General features: G+C 36.5%; 1 protein-coding gene across 2 annotated transcripts in view; it reads left to right on the forward strand.

The window, feature by feature from the left end:
* Positions 1-2,499: 2,499 nt before the first annotated feature.
* Positions 2,500-19,370, forward strand: part of DNAJC10 (DnaJ heat shock protein family (Hsp40) member C10) — a 55,966-nt gene continuing 39,095 nt past the window's right edge. Inside the window, exons 1-9 of one of the 2 annotated variants that reach the window (XM_023212380.2) lie at positions 2,500-2,556; positions 3,403-3,717; positions 5,431-5,593; positions 7,331-7,381; positions 14,475-14,557; positions 14,765-14,896; positions 16,076-16,169; positions 17,247-17,324; positions 18,747-18,790. In XM_023212380.2, coding sequence (XP_023068148.1) covers positions 3,514-3,717; positions 5,431-5,593; positions 7,331-7,381; positions 14,475-14,557; positions 14,765-14,896; positions 16,076-16,169; positions 17,247-17,324; positions 18,747-18,790 — 849 coding nt within the window. In that variant the 5' untranslated portion in view covers positions 2,500-2,556; positions 3,403-3,513. The remainder of the gene's footprint in view (positions 2,557-3,402; positions 3,718-5,430; positions 5,594-7,330; positions 7,382-14,474; positions 14,558-14,764; positions 14,897-16,075; positions 16,170-17,246; positions 17,325-18,746; positions 18,791-19,370) is intronic. The other variant, XM_023212381.2, reaches the window with a different exon arrangement.

The raw sequence follows: 19,370 nt of genomic DNA on the forward strand, positions 1-19,370 counted from the left end.
TTAACCTTAAATCTTTCTTTTATTTCCCATATCCAACCAATCCCCATCTCTTCCTTTTTTTTTTTTTTTATTCAAGACAAAGTCTTGCTCTGTCAGTCAGGCTGAAGTACAGTGATATGATCTTGGCTCACTGCAACCTCCACCTCCCAGGTTCAAGCGATTCTCTTGACTCCCAAGTAGTTGGGATTACAGGGGTGCACCACCATGCCCGGCTTATTTTTGTATTTTTAGTAGAGATGGGGTTTCACCATGTTGGCCAGGCTGGTCTCGACCTCTTGACCTCAAGTGATCCATCCGCCTCGGCCTCCCAAAGTTCTGAGATTACAAGCGTGAGCCACTACGCCTGGCCCACCACCTCTTAAAGCATTTACCCTATTTGTCTAACATTCTCTTGTTCTTTCTCCAGTTTGTATGCTTTGCATCCTCTCTCCAATAGCTGCCAGGATGATCTAAAATACAGTCTCAGTCTCTTTTTTAAAAGCTTTGTCATCACCTGAGAGGTAGAAATCTATACCTTCATCTTGGCATAAAAACCTGTCTGTGATCTGGTCCCTGCTTCATCTTCCAGTTTTCTGTTTTTCAATTTACTTTAAGATTTTGTTACAGTGTGTTACAAAATGGTTACACACTGTGTCATAATGCTTAACATCATAGTCCCTGAAGCCAGGTTGCTTAGATGTGAATACTAGTTCTCAAATATTTGCCTGTTTCCTCAAATGGGAAATAGGTACAATAGCCACTATCTTGTAAGATTTGGAGGACTAAATGAGTTACTACATGTGTGCTTAGACCAGTTCCTGAGACACATTTACTATTACATCACGCTGCTTCCAACACTTTTGCCTTTGTTCATTCTACTTCCTCTTCTTTCCTACCACATATTAGCTTAGCCACAGATCCTGTATGGTCTTCCGACTTTTTAGAAGCTGACACTCGATTTACTCCCCCTGAAACTGTTACCAATCACAACTTATTTCATGTTAGGGTTGATGTTATAAGCAGGTATCCTCTAAGCTCGGTTTTCTCTTTTAAAAATAGAAAATGTAGTAAATATAACCACTTCAGTTGTTATATTGCTGTGGGACAAAATGCAGTTTCTATACCATGGCAGTAGGATGTCAAGGTAAGAGAGGAGAGAGAACACGGATAACTCCCCAGTTTCTAGCTTGTATGACTCAGAATCCAGAAAATATTGTAGAAGTCAAATGCTTGTTGATACACACGCTTACACAAAATTGTAAATGTTTTAATTTCCTTCAAGTTTCCTACTGCTTCTTCGGTCCGCTAGCCTGATACTGCAATCAGTGTCGCTTCAAGCAAGTTCTTTCTCCGCCAAATCTCGCCTTTCGGCCTCACTCACCCATCACCCAAACAAATCCTCCAAAGCTCCGTTTTCCCTTTTAAAGAGTCTCAGGGAAGTCAACCCCAAAACCCGCCCTCTGGGTTTCCCCGTCACCCTAGCAACGGAAGCAGGAAGAGGCGGGATTCGCCATCCACCGTCCCCGCCCAAGGCAGGCGCCAGCCGCATTGGTGAGGGGGCGCGGGCGGCTTGGCCAGTGCACTTCCCTCAGCTCCGGGTTGGAGCCGGAGCCGGAGCCGGATCCCGCGCACGCGGCCACGTCAACCTAAACTTACACCGCCCTCTCCACCCCACTGCCGCCGCCGTGCCGGCTAGGCCCGCAGCGAGTCTCCCAGGCAGCGTCCTCCACGCCTTTCCCACAATGCTCCGCGCCAGGCCCCGCCCCGACTCGCCTTGGAGACCGGCGCGTGAGGAGCTGACCGGTGCCGGCCGCGCGCTAGCAGTGGCCGGTGGGGCTGGACCTTCCCCATCCCGTGCGCCGCGGCTGGGCCGTCGGAGAGTGCGTGTGCTTCTCTCCCGCACGCGGTGCTTGGGCTCAGCCAGGCGGGGTCCGCCGCCAGGGTTTGAGGATGGGGGAGTAGCTGCAGGAAGCGACCCCGCGATGGCAAGGTGGGCATGGGCCCGGGGCCAGGGCTTTGCTGGAGCCGGTGGTGGCCGGGGCCCTCCGGTCAGGGAGGGGCGGAATGGCTGAGCGCCTGAATCCCCCTTCCTTTGCGCTCCTGTGACCTGGGTGTTGTGTTCTCGCTCCCCACCTTCCTCGTCACTGTTATCCACACCACCCTTCCTCTGCCCAGTGGTTCCCTCTCAGTTACTTACACTTTCTGCCTGAGTCCGACCTGAGACTTCAGACACCAGCGACTCCTGACAGCCCTGTTCCCCGTGTCTCCATCTTTCCCCGTCTCCCCTGTCCCACTCCGCAGTGATGGCAGCGCGAAAGCTTTAGCCTTGCATTTACCTGGCGCTTCCACCTGCCCAGTAGCTCGGGCCACGGGCAGTTCGGTCACCCCCACGCTAAGAACAACCCCTGGGCGAGAAACATCTTATCCCAAAGGGTTGATTGAGACTATGGCCTCTCTTTTCTGATGGTTGTTTTCTTGTTTGGATACTTGTTAATCTGTACATCATTATATTTTTCAAAGGTATATTTTTGTGGAATGAAAAGGAAGTATTAGAAATGAACTGAAGATCATTCACAGGTAAAGAGAAGAATTTAAAAATAGACATTTAGGATTACATGAAAAACAGAAATGAGGTGCAAGGAGAGTTAGATTTTTCAAAGCATTAGGAGATCTTTGGAACTAAAATATAGTGGTTGAAATGTGATATGATGAAGTAATGATTGTTTTTGCCCTGCAGAGAGTATGTCTAACCTGTTCCCTTCTCTTTTTGTTTTTTGTTTTTACTTACACCAAACATGAACTTTGCAATAAAATTACACTGGTAACTTACAATTATTTTTCTACTCTTAGAAAATGGTCTCTGCTTAAATTCAATATAAGCACCTTCTGAGAAAACTCCGGGAAAAAGATCGACTGCTGTGTAGATTGTCTATTATAACAATATACTTCACTGCCATTTCTGGTAGGGTTATATGAAAAATAAAGAACCATATATTTCCTTCTAGTCCCTCACAAGGACATTTCCTACAAGTGAATTCTGCTGAAAATGAAAATTAGACAGCTTTAGGGGGTAAAGAAGTAGCTAAAAAGAAGAACTATTAAAGGCAAAGCTAAAACTGAGTAGAAAGAGGAAGGACATGTAGTTTATTGCCACCTTTGTGTTCTGGTGCTCGTCAGAGGTCTTTTCTCAATGTATAAATTGCTGAATGTGTGTGTTCTAGCTAGTTACTACCACTCATGACCTTTTATCTGCTATCTTCAGTGATTTCACAAATCTAACCACATGAACATAGAAAGAACGTGGCGAATTCACACTGATTTGCCATTTAATGGAGATTGTATTGCTGACCATGTTCTTTGATAAATACATTGTGCTATTATTGTTTAGTTCAAAATGTATAACCGCCTGCTTTTCTTTCTTAGATTAATATTTTTGGGGAGTGGACAGAAGTTCTCAAATTTGCATATTACATCAACTAGAACCAGCAGTGAATCCTAATGTTCACTTAAATCAGAACTTGCATAAGAAAGAGAATGGGAGTCTGGTTAAATAAAGATGACTATATCAGAGACTTGAAAAGGATCATTCTCTGTTTTCTGATAGTGTATATGGCCATTTTAGTGGGCACTGATCAGGATTTTTACAGTTTACTTGGAGTATCCAAAACTGCAAGTAGTAGAGAAATAAGACAAGCTTTCAAGAAGTTGGCATTGAAGTTACATCCTGATAAAAACCCGGTAGGTAAACGTTTGTTTTTAAAAATATTTGATTTTATTTTTAGTACATTTTGATATTTATTTAAATTGCTTTAAATGATCAAATGCTTAAGAATAATCACGTCAAAATTATAATTCAACTTGTATGCTAGAAACAAAAGCACCAAAATGTTATGGATTATTTTGGATTATTTAGGAATGTCAGTACCAAAAATTCAGTTCCCTCTTAATTTGTGGACGAATTTCCAACAATTCTGTTGAAGACATTAACCCCAAAACAAACGATAATATCCATGAAGTAGTTGAAGTAGTTTTCTTATTAAAGTAGGTTAAGATCAAGTATTTTAGAAGAGTTGCAAAAAATATTTTTTTAAAACTCAAGAGGGTATGACTTGCTAAAAATAGAAGTAATAGCTAATAATAGCATGTTTTAACTTTGTTTTCTTCCATGCACAAGTCCACAAACCAGTTAGACAGTTTTATAAATTAATACTTGAGAGCAGCTGAATATAATGCCAGTCATAAATATTTATGTACTAATAACGTAAATCTTTCAAAACCAAATTCATTTGAATTTTTATGGTGTTTTTGTAATTAGTTGGTTATGTCTTAAGGAGATTTACCGTTCATCCTGAACAAGCAGAAGATGTAGTTATAATTTTCTCTTTTCTAGGTAGAAGTTTTAAAATAGGATTATTTTATTTCATTGCATAAAGCTGAGCAAGAGAAACAATATTTCTTTAAAACCCTTCTTTAGTTGATTATCTTTTCCTGAGATCCACATTTAAGATTTTTTTTTAAGTTTTTCTTTAAAATTTCAAATAATGATTTTTAAGTTTCCATATAAAATATAGTAGACCTTCTATCATCCAGGTATTATTTAAATGAAAGAATCCTTCGGAGACAAATTTTATGAAACACAGTAACAAGGAAGAAACATTTCCAATCCAATTTTGAATTGTTTTCTTTTTTTTTTTTTTTTTTTTTTTTTTTTGAGACAGGTTCTCACTCTCTTGGCCAGACTGGAGTGCAGTGACGCCATCTCGGCTTACTGCAACTTCTGCCTCCCAGGCTTAAGCGATTCCCCTGCTTCACCCTCCCAAGTAGCTGGGATTACAGTCGTGCGTCACTACTGCCCAGCTAGTTTTTGTGTTTTTAGTAGAAACGGGGATCTCACCATGTTGGCCAGGCTGGTCTCAATCTCCTGACCTCAAATGATCCACCCTCCTCAGCCTCCCAAAGTAGTGGAATCAGTTTTGGGGTGTTTTCTGATATTGGCTTTTATGTAATTATTTGATGGATTGGGGCACATCCTTTTTCAATAAGTTGATTTTGCCTTAAATAGAAAAATAACCTATAAATGTATTGATTTATAATTGTTATAGGAGCAATAAATATGAAATTAAGAGTTTCAGCAGGCTTATTAGTTTCACTCAGCTGCATTTTTTAGGAAAAATAACTTACATGGTCTGATAACGTTTGTCAACCTTTTGAAGAGTCAATTATAAATTATTTCATTACTTTTCTTACTTTTTTTTTTTTTTGAAGATTATAGTTTCTCAAAAAATACTTCATTTCGACCCATGGTAACTCATGTCATGTTGTATTACCCCTCCTCATGTTGGTATGTGGTCTCCCAGAAGTCACTAGATTAATTAAACCTACATATATTTTTTGAAGAAACTTGGATTGTGTATCTGGAATAATTGTATTATATCTAATATTTTTTACCAGAATAACCCGAATGCACATGGTGATTTTTTAAAAATAAATAGAGCATATGAAGTACTCAAAGATGAAGATCTACGGAAAAAGTATGACAAATATGGAGAAAAGGGACTTGAGGATAATCAAGGTGGCCAGTATGAAAGCTGGAACTATTATCGTTATGATTTTGGTAAGGTGATACAATATTACTTATGAAATGTTTTTTATCTGAGTAAAAGAAAAGTGAATTCTGTGTCACCACTTAGGTTATATATTTAATATGTGTCACTTTGATTAGCTCCTTTTAATTTGCTGTGGGAGTGAAATTTAAAAGGAAAGTCAGTGGGTATACAGAGATGATCTGTACAGATATGAAGTTGTATTGGTCAAATCTTGTTAAATACTTTTAAAATAAGGATTGTTATTTAATAAAAAATATGCATTCATGGACTGCATAATGACATTTCACTTAGCAATGGATTGTATGTAGGAAATTGGTCCCATGAAATTATAATACCACATTTTTACTGTACCTTTTCTATGTTTAAATACAAAGATACTTACCATTGTGTTACAGTTGCCTACAGTATTCAGCAGTAACATGCTGTACAGGTTTGTAGCCTAGGTGTGTAGTAAAGTATACTATCTAGGTTTGTGTAAGTACACCGTGTGATGTTTTTGCAACAACAAAATTCCCTAACAACATATTTCTCAGAATGTGTCCCCGTTAGTAAGTGATGTATGACTATATATTTGCATTAGGGGTAGTTAAATATTTCTTTCAGTATTTTTTAGTATTGAATAATATTTCTTTCAATATATTTTAGAGCATCATATTTTCCAAGAAAGGCTAAACTTTAATAATGATCTCTTCAATAGAAATGCTATCCTTCTCATATGAACCCTTATTGATGTTTTAAGGTGTTTTGGCCTTTGGTTGACATTAAGGTCAATACCTTGAAACATTATCAATAAAGATTCCATATGAGAAGGACGAAAGGTGTTCTTTTTCTTAAACATGAAGGAAAAAATAAGGTGGAAGGAGGAAACAAAGTAAAGGAACCAAGGAAGAAAGAATGTAAACACACAGTATTTTAAATTTATATCTGGAGGATTTGCTTTTAGTAAATATAAATTTTCTTTTCAAAATAGTATTTTTAAGTATATTCTCTACACTTTGATAGTCTATATCAAGAGTTAGCAGACTACGTTTCATAGGCCAAATCTGGCTTGCCATTTGCTTTTATAAATAAAGTTTTATTGGAATGCAATTACATTCATTTGTGTACATAACATATATGACTTCTTTCACAGTTTGAGAGCAGAGTTGAGAAGTTGTGACAGAAGCCATACATCCCACAAAGCCTAAAAAGTTATATTTACTAAATATTTGTGTCTGCCTCTGCAGATATTCTAAACTTTTTAGCAGAAGATATTCTAACATGATACCATGTATTAAAAACCATATAATCTCAAAATTGAATGAGGTCTGTAGTCTAGTTAACAGCGTACCACTCTCAATTTCCTGGTTTTTGATATTGTACTTAGCTAATTAACATGTCACCATTAGAGGAAGGTGAGTAAAAAGTACACAAGAGTCTATATTTTTGCACCTTCCTGAATCTAATTATTTTTAAAACCATAATATAAATTTCCTATGGAGATGAAATTATGTGAATATTAGGAACTACCACACACACACCTATGAGAGTCTGTATCAAAATTCTAGTATCTTTAGATCACCCTAAATATATTGATAGTATTATTTACTTTTTTTCCACTTAGGTTGTTGCATATTCTCTAAGTTTGAGGTTTAATATAGTAGTTTGATTTTTTTTTTGATGATTAAAACGAGTAATCTATTTTTATATGGCAATTTATATAGTGAAGTTTTGATTTTATAATTTTTATATACTTTTAAAATTAGGTATTTATGATGATGATCCTGAAATCATAACATTGGAAAGAAGAGAATTTGGTAAGTTTGTGGGCTTAAGGTTTTATGAAACTTAATACAAGTTCGATCTCATCTGAAACTCTTGGGGATATATATGTTTGAAATTTAGAAATCTTTTAGATTTTTGAACAGTAATAATGTAATATACTGTATATTAAATATTTCTAGCAGAATGTGGGGAAGTGTACCATAATAAAAACATTAATATTTCTGTAGCAAAATGTGTAAGTATATACTAAATAAAAGAAATTTAAAAATCAGTTCAGATCAGGTTTGGATGCCAAGTGAGCTTGCTACAAACTTACAGCAAAATTTCTTAGAGCTTTTTGATTTTAGAGTTTTTGATAAAAGTATAGTTATTTTGGAAGTAGATTTAATTTGATTGGCAACTTGTGTGAAATGCCCATAAAAATACAGTTCTGCATTTTCCATTGCATTTAAGAAAATTGTATACCAGAATAGATTCTTATACTTTCATTCCTTTGTACAGTAATAATAGGTTTATTTTTTATACTTCAAAGCAATAAATTATACTTCAAATCAAATTTCAATTTTATATTACTCTATCACAATTGCATTTAATTTGGAAAACTAAAATACGGACGGGCGCAGTGGCTTACACCTGTAATCCCAGCACTTTGGGAGGCCAAGGCGGGCGGATCACTTGAGATCAGGAGTTAGAAACCAGCCTACTCAACATGGGGAAAACCCGTCTCTACTAAAAATACAAAAATTAGCTGGGCGTGCTGGCACCCACCTATAATCCCAGCTACTCGGGAGGCTGAGGCACAAGAATCGCGTGAATCTGGGAGTCGGAGGTTGCGGTGAGCCATGATGACACCATAAAAAAAAGAAAACTGAAGTAGCCTACCAGTCACAAAAAGTACATATAAATCTATATAATGTTTTTCATATATTATTATCGTTAAAAATTTATTACAGCTACTTGATTTTATACAGTTCGTTCCTTCTAAGCAAGGGTGGCTTTTTTTGTTTTTTTTTTTTGAGACGGAGTCTTGCTTTGTCGCCCAGACCAGAGCACAGTGGCACAAACTTGGCTCACTGCAACCTCTGCCCCCTGGGTTCAAGCGATTCTCCTGCCTCAGCCTCCCGAGTAGCTGGGATTACAGGTGCCCACTACCATGCCCACCTAATTTTTGTATTTTTAGTAGAGACATGGTTTCACCATGTTGGCCAGGCTGGTCTCGAACTCCTGACCTCAGGCGATCCACCCACCTTGGCCTCCCAAAGTGCCAGGATTACAGGCATGAACCACCATGCCTGGCCAAGGGTGGCATTTTAATCTTAATTTCTACATCATGCTGGTAAGCACTACATATAAAATAGCTGTTCAATGTGTTACTTTGTCAAAAGCCTTCTATAAGAACACTTGAACATGTTATAAGTGAATAGAAAAATATATCTTTCCTATATTCTGCAAATAAAATAAGACAATTTGATTCATTTGCATTGTTAATAGAATTAATGCTCATGTCACAAGCTGGTAGAATCATAACTCTGTTGTGTGAGTTATATAAACCTATACCTGTTCCTGTGTGGTTTTTATTGTCTCTCATCTCCCAATACATCAGTAAGTGTTTTGTGAACCAGTGAGTCAGAAACACATTGGAATTACAGGTAGAGGAACTGAACAAAACTTGCAAGCTTACTAATCCATGAGTCTACCTAGAATGAGACTTCACTGATAATTATATTGTATATGGGTTCATGCTTTTTCAGATGTGTCACTATGCAGAAAAGCTTAAGAACTGCTAATAGTCCGGCCGGGCGCGGTGGCTCAAGCCTGTAATCCCAGCACTTCGGGAGGCCGAGACGGGCGGATCATTAGGTCAGGAGATCGAGACCATCCTGGCCAACACGGTGAAACCCCCTCTCTACTAAAAAAATACAAAAAACTAGCCGGGCGAGGTGGTGGACGCCTGTAGTCCCAGCTACTCGGGAGGCTGAGGCAGGAGAATGGCATAAACCCAGGAGGCGGAGCTTGCAGTGAGCTGAGATCCGGCCACTGCCTTCCAGCCTGGGAAACAGAGCAAGACTCCGTCTCAAAAAAAAAAAAAAAAAGAACTGCTAATAGTTCGTATAGAACCCTAAATGGTAGTTCAAGATAAATTGCAGCCACAAAACTTCAGAGATAATTCATAAATAATTAACCTTGCTTGATGAGAGGAATGAGCAGGAGCATTGTTGTGATAGAGAAGGACCCTCTAGTGAAGCTTTCCCAGGCATTTTTCTGCTAAGCAGATGGTATCATTTCTGACTCTCTAGAAAGTCAACAAGCAAATGCCTTCTAAGCTCTTCTATTATATTTAGCATAGGTTAAGTAGGTTTAGTCAATTCTGACAGCTACTTTAAACTCTGAAAGAATAAAATAAGAGACCTACATAATATACTAAGGATTGTGGAGATTAAATTTAATCTAAGGCCTAAGTAAGACATTACCTTGGAAAATCATTTTGTTTGAAAAGATTGAGTTTTTTTTTTAACAATTCAAAACATTAATAAATATTTACTAAAATTATAGATTTGAACAACATGTAGTATCTAGCCAATAGTACATTTTATATTTTATCTGTAAAGTGACCTGATGCAAGTTACAAATTTTACTCACTTAAAAAATTTAACATTGTAAAAATGAGCTTTCACATTCAAGATAAAAAGACGAGGATAATTTGCTTTGGGTTAAAGGATTTCCATATAATTCCATGTTAAAATTAGTTATTAGTTATTTTAAAATAAAAATTTCAGAAATTACCATAACTCATTAAATCATACATGGTATTCTAAATATGTGCAATTAATTCAGACTAATTAGAAACAGGTGCAGGACTCAGTGTTCACCTACATTTCAAGTATAAGATAGACCTGTGGGAAAACAGTTCATCTGTACATTACAGGCAAAGTAATTAGACTTTACTTTCCTAACAGAAGCTATTAACTATAGTTTTATGTGTATTCACAGACAATACCTCTAGTTGTATAGTTTAGAAGTGGAACGTTGCATTTTGAAATGTAATTCTGTTCTGGGTCACTGTTACGCACAACATCCCATTGAGCTGTGATGATACAGTATGAAAAATATTTTAACTTTATTCTTATTACTCAGCAATCAGTGGGACCTCGGCAAATATGAGAAGTGCTCCATGAAGACAAAGTACAAGTGTACCTCATTTTATTAAACTTTGCTTTATTGCACTTCACAGATAATGCCTTTTTCTTTCTTTTTTTTTACAAATTGAAGGTTTTTAGCAAAACCCTGTATCAAGCAAGTCTGTCAGCTCAATATGTTTCCAATAGCATGTGCTCACTTCATGTCTCTGTGTCACATTTTGGTATCCAAACTTTTTCACTATTATTCTGTCTGTTACGATGATCTGCAGGCAGTGATCTTTGATGTTACTATTGTAATCATTTTGGAGTGTGCCCATAGGATGGCAGACTTAATGTTTGTGTCTATTCTGACTGCTCCCTCTTCCTTCTCCCTTTTCTCTCCCTCTTCTTGGGCCTCCCTACTCCCTGAGATAAAACATTACTGAAATTAAGCCAATTAATAACTACAGTGACCTCTAAGTGTTCAAGTGGAAGAGATGCATGTCTTTCATTTTAAATCAGAAGCTAGAAATGGTTAAGCTTAGTGAGGGAGGCGTATCAAAACCCAAGATAGGCTAAAAGGCCTCTTTTGCTCGTTAAATTTATAAATGCAACATAGAAAGTAAACGTGCTACTCCAGTGAACATGCTAATGATAAGAACACAGAACAGCCATATTGCTAACATGGAGAATGTCTTAGTGGTCTGGGTAGATGAGATCATCCACAACATCCCGTTAGCAGAAGCCTAACCAAAGAAAGGCCTAATTCTTTCCAATTTTGTGGAGGCTGAGAGAGATGAGGAAGCTGCAGAAAAAAGTTTGAAGCTAGAATAGATTGGTTCATGAGGTTTAAAGAAAGTAGCCATCTCCATAACATCAAAATACAAGATGAAGCAGCAAGTGCTGACATAGAAGCTGCAGCAAGTTTTCCAGAAGATCTACCTAAGATCATTGATGAAGATGGCTATACTAAACAACAAATTCTCATTGTAAATGAGACAGCCTTCCATTGGAAGAAGATGCTATCTGGGACTTTGATAGCTACACAGAAGTCAATGCCAAGCTTCAAAGGATGGGCTGACTCTTGTTAGGGGCCAGTGCACTTGGTAACCTTAAGTTGAAACCAGTGCTCATTTTACGAAAAACCGTTAAGAATTAGGCTAAATCGGCTCTGCTCTGTAAATGTAACAACAAAGCCTGGATGACAGCACATTATTTTATGAATATTTTAAGCTTTCCGTTGAGACGTACTACACAGAAAAAAAGATTTCTTTGGAAATATTAGTGCTCATTGACAGTGCGCCTAGTTACCCAAGATCTCTGATGGAGATGTACAAAGAGAATAATGTTTTTTTCCATGCCTGTTAACACAGTATCCATTCTGCAGCCAATAGATCAAGGAGTAATTTTGACTTTCAAGTCAAACTCTCTAAGAAATACATTTCACAAGACTCTACCTGCCATAGATAGTGATTCCTCTGATGGATCCAGGCAAAGTAAATTGGAAACCTTCTAGAAAGGAGTTGCCATTCTAGTGTCATTAAGAACATCTGTGATTCATGGAAGGAGGTCAAAATATCACTGTTACAGGCATTGGGAGGAAAGTCATTCCAACCTTCGTGGATGACTTTGAGGGGTTCAAGGCTTCAGTGGAGAAAGTAACTGCAGATGTAATAGAAATAGCAAGAGAACTGGAGCCTGATTATGTGACTGAATTACTGCAATCTCATAAAACGTGGGGCGGTGAGGAGTTGCCTCTTACGGATGAGCAGAGAAAGTGGTTTCCTGAGATGGAACCTACTCCTGGTGAAGGTCCTGTAAACAATGTTGATATGACAACAAAGGATTTAGAATATTACATAAACTTGGTTGATAAAGCAGCAACAGGGTGTTTGAGGCCAATTTTGACTCCAATTTTGAAAGAAGTTCTGTGGGTCAAATGCTATCAAACAGCATTGCATGCTTCAGAGAAAATCTTTCAGGAAAGGAAACGTCAGTCAATGTGGCAAACTTCTTTGTTGTCTCATTTTAAGAAATTGCCACAGCCACCCCATCCTTAACCACCACCATGATCAGTCAGCACCCATCAACATCATGACATGCATGACTTGCTGAAAGGCTCAAATGACTGTTAATGTTAGCATTTTTTACCAATAAAGTTATTTTTTGTTCCTTGGTTTGTTTGGGTTTTTTTTTTAAGAGATAGGGTCTCACTCTGTCATCCCAGCTGGAGAGTTCAGCAGCAGGATAATAGCTCACCACAGCCTTGAACGCCTGGACGGAAGCGATCCTGCCACCTCAGTCTCCCGACTAGCTGAGACTGCAGGCACGTGCCACCATGCCCAGCTATTTTTGTAGAGACAGGATCGTGCTGTGTTGCCCAGGCTGGTCTCAAACTCCTGGGCTCAAATGATCCTTCTGCCTCAGCCTCCCAAAATGCTAGGATGACAAGCATGAGCCACTGTGCCTATTTTTTAATTAAGGTATGTACATTGTTTTTTGTTGTTGTTGTTAGACATAATGTTCTTACAAAATAGATTATAGTATAGTGTAAATATAACTTTTTTATGCACTGGAAAACCAGAAAATGTGTGTGACTCCTTTATAGCGATACTTGCTATGTTGTGATTTGGAAACAAACCCGCAGTATCTGAGGTATGCCTGTTAGCAGGGTAGGAGACATTTTCACTACAAACAAAGTTTTATGTCAAATACCATTCAAATTTGTTTTACAGCATATTTTTATTTAAGACTTATGAACAGTAATACCTTGTGTAATTATTGCTTTCTATTTTTATATAAAGATACCTCATTACTTGTTTATAGCTGATAAGATAATCCCTTCTTTCATTAAAGTTTGCATTAATTCTATTAATATTTTTACCTAAATTTGTACTGGCTTGTGGTCTAAACCAATATGGCAATTTTTTCCACCACCTCTATAGAATGGTCATTTGCCAGACTTTCAAAACACTGCCAAAGAATAGCTGATAGTTCTGAATTATACACCTTGCCTGTAATGTACAGATGAACTGTTTTCCCACAGGTCTATCTTATACTTGAAATGTAGATGAACCCTGAGTCCTGCACCTGCTTCTAATTAGCCTGAATTAGTTGCACATATTTAGAATACCATGTGTGATTTAATGTCTTACTGTAATTTCTGAAATTTTTATTTTAAAATAACTAATTTTAACATGAAATTGTATGGAAATCCTTTAACCCAAAGCAAATTACCCTCGCCTTTTTATCTTGAATGTGAAAGTACGTTTTTACAATGTTAAATTTTTTAAATGAGTAAAATTTGTAACTTGCATCAGGTCATTTTACAGATAATGTAAAATGGATTAGCTAGATATTATACGTTGTTCAAATCTGTAATTTTAGCAAATATGTATTAATGTTATGAATTGTTAAAAAAAAAAACTCAACCTTTTCAAACAAAATGATTTTCCAAGGTAATGTCTTATTTAGGGCTTAGATTAAATTTAATCCCCACAATCCTTACTATATTATGTAAGTCTCTTATTCTTTCAGAGTTTAAAGTAGCTGTCAGAATTGACTAAACCTACTTAACCTATGCTGCATATAATAGAAGAGCTTAAATCTCAGTCACTCTATTTGTCTTCTTTATTTCTTTCGTGCACACACACTCTTACGTGAGGTTTGGCTGCTGTTTCTTGTGCTGTCACTTTTTACAACTTTATGGCCATATTTATCTTGCAGTTTGAGGCTGCTTCTTTTTCAAGTGTGGGCATAGGAGAGTTTTTTTAAAAAGTTACTGTTGGTTTAACATTTGAAAATGTTTCTCGTGGCAAAAAAATTTTTTAATTTTTTAAGAATGTCATTTATGTAGAAGATATAGAAAAAATTGCACAGAAAATGAGAAAGACAATATGAAAATTTTATGACTTTTTAAAATTCTGATCTCCACAAAAAATTAACTAAAATATGCATGAACCTTTAGTAAATAATTCTAAGTTGTTTCCATTTTATTTATTTTTAGATGCTGCTGTTAATTCTGGAGAGCTGTGGTTTGTAAACTTTTACTCCCCCGGCTGTTCACACTGCCATGATTTAGCTCCCACAGTACGTATTTTTCACATTCCCATTACTAGTTTTATTTCTAAGTGATCTGCAATTTATGTGTTAGAATTTTTTTTCTATGAATAGTAGTTATCAAAAATAATTATCAAATACTTTCAAACATCTAATTTAAAAATGTATAGCTTGGAGTGTGTTCAAGGGAAGAAAAGTGGTCTCATCAGAGAAATATGTTTTCTTTTTCTCTCATAGTGGAGAGACTTTGCTAAAGAAGTGGATGGGTTACTTCGAATTGGAGCTGTTAACTGTGGTGATGATAGAATGCTTTGCCGAATGAAAGGAGTCAACAGCTATCCCAGTCTCTTCATTTTTCGGTCTGGAATGGTAAGGGATAAAGTTAGCCTTTTTTAAATTTGTGAAACATTATAACAAGTTAAATACTAGAGAAAATACAGTATATGGAATTTGCAGAACATTTTAAGTCTTGTTTTAGGTGCCATCTCACTGGTCTTCTGTGATAATAAACATTTGGGATTATGAATTTTTTTTTTTTTTTTTTTTGAGACAGAGTCTTGCTCTGTCACCCAGGCTGGAGTGCACTGGTCTATCTAGGCTCACTGCAAGCTCCACTTCCCATGTTCACGCCATTCTTCTGCCTCAGCCTCCCAAGTAGGTGGGACTACAGGCGCCTGCCACCTCCCCCGGCTAATTTTTTGTGTTTTTAGTAGAGATGGGGTTTCACTGTGTTAGCCAGGATGATCTCTATCTCCTAACCTCATGATCCGCCCGCCTCGCTCGGCCTTCTAAAGTGCTGGGATTATAGGCGTGAGCCACCGCGCCCAGCCTGGATATTTTTAAACCCCATTACTTTGTGTTTTTGTTTTTGTTTTGAGACGGAGTCTCACGCTGTTGCCCAGGCTGGAGTGCAAGGGTGCGATCTCGGCTCACTGCAGCCTCTGCCTCCTGGGTTCAGGCAATTTTGCCTCAGCCTCCCGAGTAGCTGGGACTACAGACACCCGCTCCTACGCCTGGCTAATTTTTGTATTTTTAGTAGAGACGGGGTTTCGCTATGTTGGCCAGGCTGGTCTTGAACTCCTGACCTCAGGTGATCTGCCCACCTCAGCCTCCCATAGTGCTGGGATTAAAGGCGTGAGCCACAGTGCCCAGCCAAACACCATTGACTTTGCTATATTTTACAATTAAATGTTTGTCAATTTCAGTTTCTGTCTTAAGGAACATAATTTATACAATATGTATATTGTATTTTTTAGTTTACAAAGTATTTTACAAGTATTGTCCCATTGAATGTAAAGCTCTGATATCTTTTTTCTTAGTTTCCAGTGATGAAACTGAAACCATTATAAATGGTATTATTAAAATGTCTTCCATAGAATCTGCTGTCAAGATTATCAGGATATCGTTTGGAAATACATTCTGCTATTGAGAAATAGAACTTTGCTGCATTATTCAAGAAAATATAAAAATCAAACTTTTTGGTATTATTTTTACTAAGTTTTTAAAAGAAAAAGTGAAAGATGTTTCTCTTCCTCCAAAAACCAATAGGCCCCAGTGAAATATCATGGAGACAGATCAAAGGAGAGTTTAGTGAGTTTTGCAATGCAGCATGTTAGAAGTACAGTGACAGAACTTTGGACAGGTAATTTTATTTTCTTAATTTGCTTGATTTTCAGGGTATTTTGAAATTAGTATTTTGTTTTTAATGGCAATATTAACATTTTGGTCATAGTATTGAAATTTTAAAGTGTCTTTTCCATGTTTCTTAGAAGGGAATTGTGTCATTTACTCTGAACTCTGCTGAATTTAACAAACTAATTAGATTTGTACAGAAACTGAAACTATTGAGATATGGGAAATGGATATGAGATAGGGCTAGGGTAAGAAGACATCTCTCAAAGTGCAACTAAATATTTTGTAATACAAGCGTTTCATTGCTTTTTTAAGTATGCTTATCAGTCAGTAAATTCAAACCTATTCTGTTTAAAGTTTAAAAATGCTTCTAATCTTAGGCTTTTAACTCATTAACTGCCTTTAGGCAGATTAAGCTATCCAGGAAGTAATAGTATTCGTGGCTCAAGATGTTCATTTTATTCATTGAGTAAAGTTACGTGTCAGAAACTATTAAATAGTAGAGCTGCAGTAGTAAAATACATAATCCTTGCCATCAGTGACTTCATTAGTGAGGAAAACATTAGTAAACAATTAAAATGCAATATAGTAATTATTGTTATAGAGCTTAAGGAAGCATAACGTATGTAAAACAACCCGGTTGGGGAAGAGAGAGTTAGAAAATACTTCTTGAAAGGAGTCATTTCTAATCTGTCATGAAAATGAATAGGAAACCTTAGTAGATCACTGTATTTGGGGAACTGGCAATACTTCATGAGTCTGACAAAAAGATGAATAATTGGGTCAAGTGGTATGGAGAAAAACAATATAGCTGGCTGAATAGGTAGACAAAGCTCAAGTCACAGGGGCCTAACTTGCCAATTTGAGTTTATTTCTTAATGAAATAATGAATTTAGGTTTTATATGATGAAAAAATTGGAGAGCCATTGAAGGAATTTGTCATACTCAAGAGTATCTTTGGAAAGATAACTGGTAAAACTCAGAGTGGATTAGAAGAGGGTGAGATTAGAAAGGAAAAATTACTTAGAAGACTGTTTCCATTAGTAAAGGAGTAATAGGTGATCAGAATTTGCTTTTTTTTTTTAAGGAAATTTTGTTAACGCCATACAAACTGCTTTTGCTGCTGGTATTGGCTGGCTGATCACTTTTTGTTCAAAAGGAGGAGGTAATATTTTTTAATTTTGTTGGAATGAAGAGAACATGACATTTAAATTTTCAGTGACAGTTTTAAGTATGCTACTATAATTAATTATTAAGTACTACAGTGTATGCCCAAGATTGCAATTGTTTTTCTTAATGAATATTTGCCTTTTTCATTATTTTACACATGAGGTTATTCATTTTTTATTGTGTTTTTTAATGTAATTTTACATTCAATTTTTTAATGTAATTCGTTTTTTAATGTTCTTATGTTTAGTGGACCGGTTTTTCAGTTTAAGTAGACTCATGATAAATTGTACCTTCAGGTAGCCACAGATGTTATTTGACAATTCACAAAAATAGCTAGTTGTTTACAGCTCTAACCCATCCCAAAATAATAATTTTTTGGAAATATGGACTTTGCTTCATGCTTATATATATCTCTCAAACGTACATAGATTTGCCTCATACAATTATATATTTGAAGATGACAGCTTCTTCTAGGAACCTTTCCTTGAATAAATTATGTTGAAAATTCAGTACTCTGCATAGCAAGCCACAAACTGTAACTGTGTTCAAACAGTGTGGTTGGTTAAAAATTGGTCCAAGATAACAAAATATTGTAACTCAATGTATTTGCATGTATTTAATCCCATCATGAGTCGTTTCCCCACATTTCATCTCTCAGCCTTCATGCTACTATATCGAAACGGTATTGCCTTTTAACTAAAATCAACCCATTACCCCATCCTGTAAGTCCTATGCTAGGAAGACACTGCCTTGCAGCAGAACAGCAGCCTTAAACTTAACTAATCACAAAGGGATTTTGTCTTATTTTGGCCTATTGCCCAAATTTCTGTTCTTCCACACATGAACAAAATTTCTTACACTCCCTGAGATTCTTTTACTTCTCACCTCAGGTAAATTGCTTTTCCCTGTCTTTGTAGGCTCTGTGATGCTATAGCTCTTTCTTCTAAATCTTCTCTCATTGTATTCTAGTGTTCATATTTACAGAACTTTCATAAAAATAGTGAAGGCACTATTTAAAGATTTTATTGTATTTTGAGGATCCTTTACATACTTTTATCAAGTATCTGTTACATTTTATTTTCCCCCAATTATGAAATCTCTTGGATAAAACGGATTGTTGATAGGAGGAGAGGTTGAGAGTATTATCCTAAAGAGAGAAAATTACTCTTTTCGTCTATAGCTAGAAATCCTAGAAATTAAAGGGAGAGAATGAAAGAATGAGAGAGAGAGTGAGGGAGCAAGGGAGAGTGTGTATGTGTGTGTGTGTGTGTGTGTGTGTAAGTAGAAGGATTTCCATAGAGTCCAGCTCAATTAATTGCCTTCGAATGAACATGGTAATTTGGGGGAAAGGCAAAGCAAGTATTTTCGTTAGGCTTCATAAAGGTAAAACTGCCTCATAAGGTTTTTTTGTCCCCAGATTGTTTGACTTCACAGACACGACTCAGGCTTAGTGGCATGTTGGTAAGCATCAATCATTTTGTAAAATTATATCACCATGTAAAGAAATACGTTTAGAAATTGATTTGAAACGTTTTCTTCCCTTGTTTCTTGAACATTTAACTCACCTATTTGTAATCTTATTTTCTGATGACTGTATTCATAGCTGTGTGTTTTTTTCTGAATAATTAGCTACATTCAATAAATTTTGACGTATTTTAAGTGTCATTTACTTTTTAATTATTCTGCAATTTATAAATTCCTCTTCAACTGAAGTTACATGTTAGTGTTTTTGTCATTTCCAAACTTTATTTTTTGTTTTCTTTTTTAGTCATTTTTAAATTTATTTCACTCTCATGTTATGGCTTAGAAGTAGTCTGAGTGATGTTAATTTTTTAACACCATTGAAATACCCTTTGTGGCTTTGTGGCTTGACACTTTGTCAGTTGTGAAAATTGTGGAAATTCTTTGTGAGCTTGAATATAATAATACCTTCTATGTTAGGTGAAATATTGTATTTATTAGATCAGATTTATTAATCATGTTATTTATTTTTGGACTGCATGATCTGTAATTTCTTTTTTTTTTTTTTTTTTTTTTTTTT

Source organism: Piliocolobus tephrosceles, chromosome 11 (genome assembly GCF_002776525.5).
Source record: "Piliocolobus tephrosceles isolate RC106 chromosome 11, ASM277652v3, whole genome shotgun sequence".
Taxonomy (NCBI): Eukaryota; Metazoa; Chordata; class Mammalia; order Primates; family Cercopithecidae; genus Piliocolobus; species Piliocolobus tephrosceles.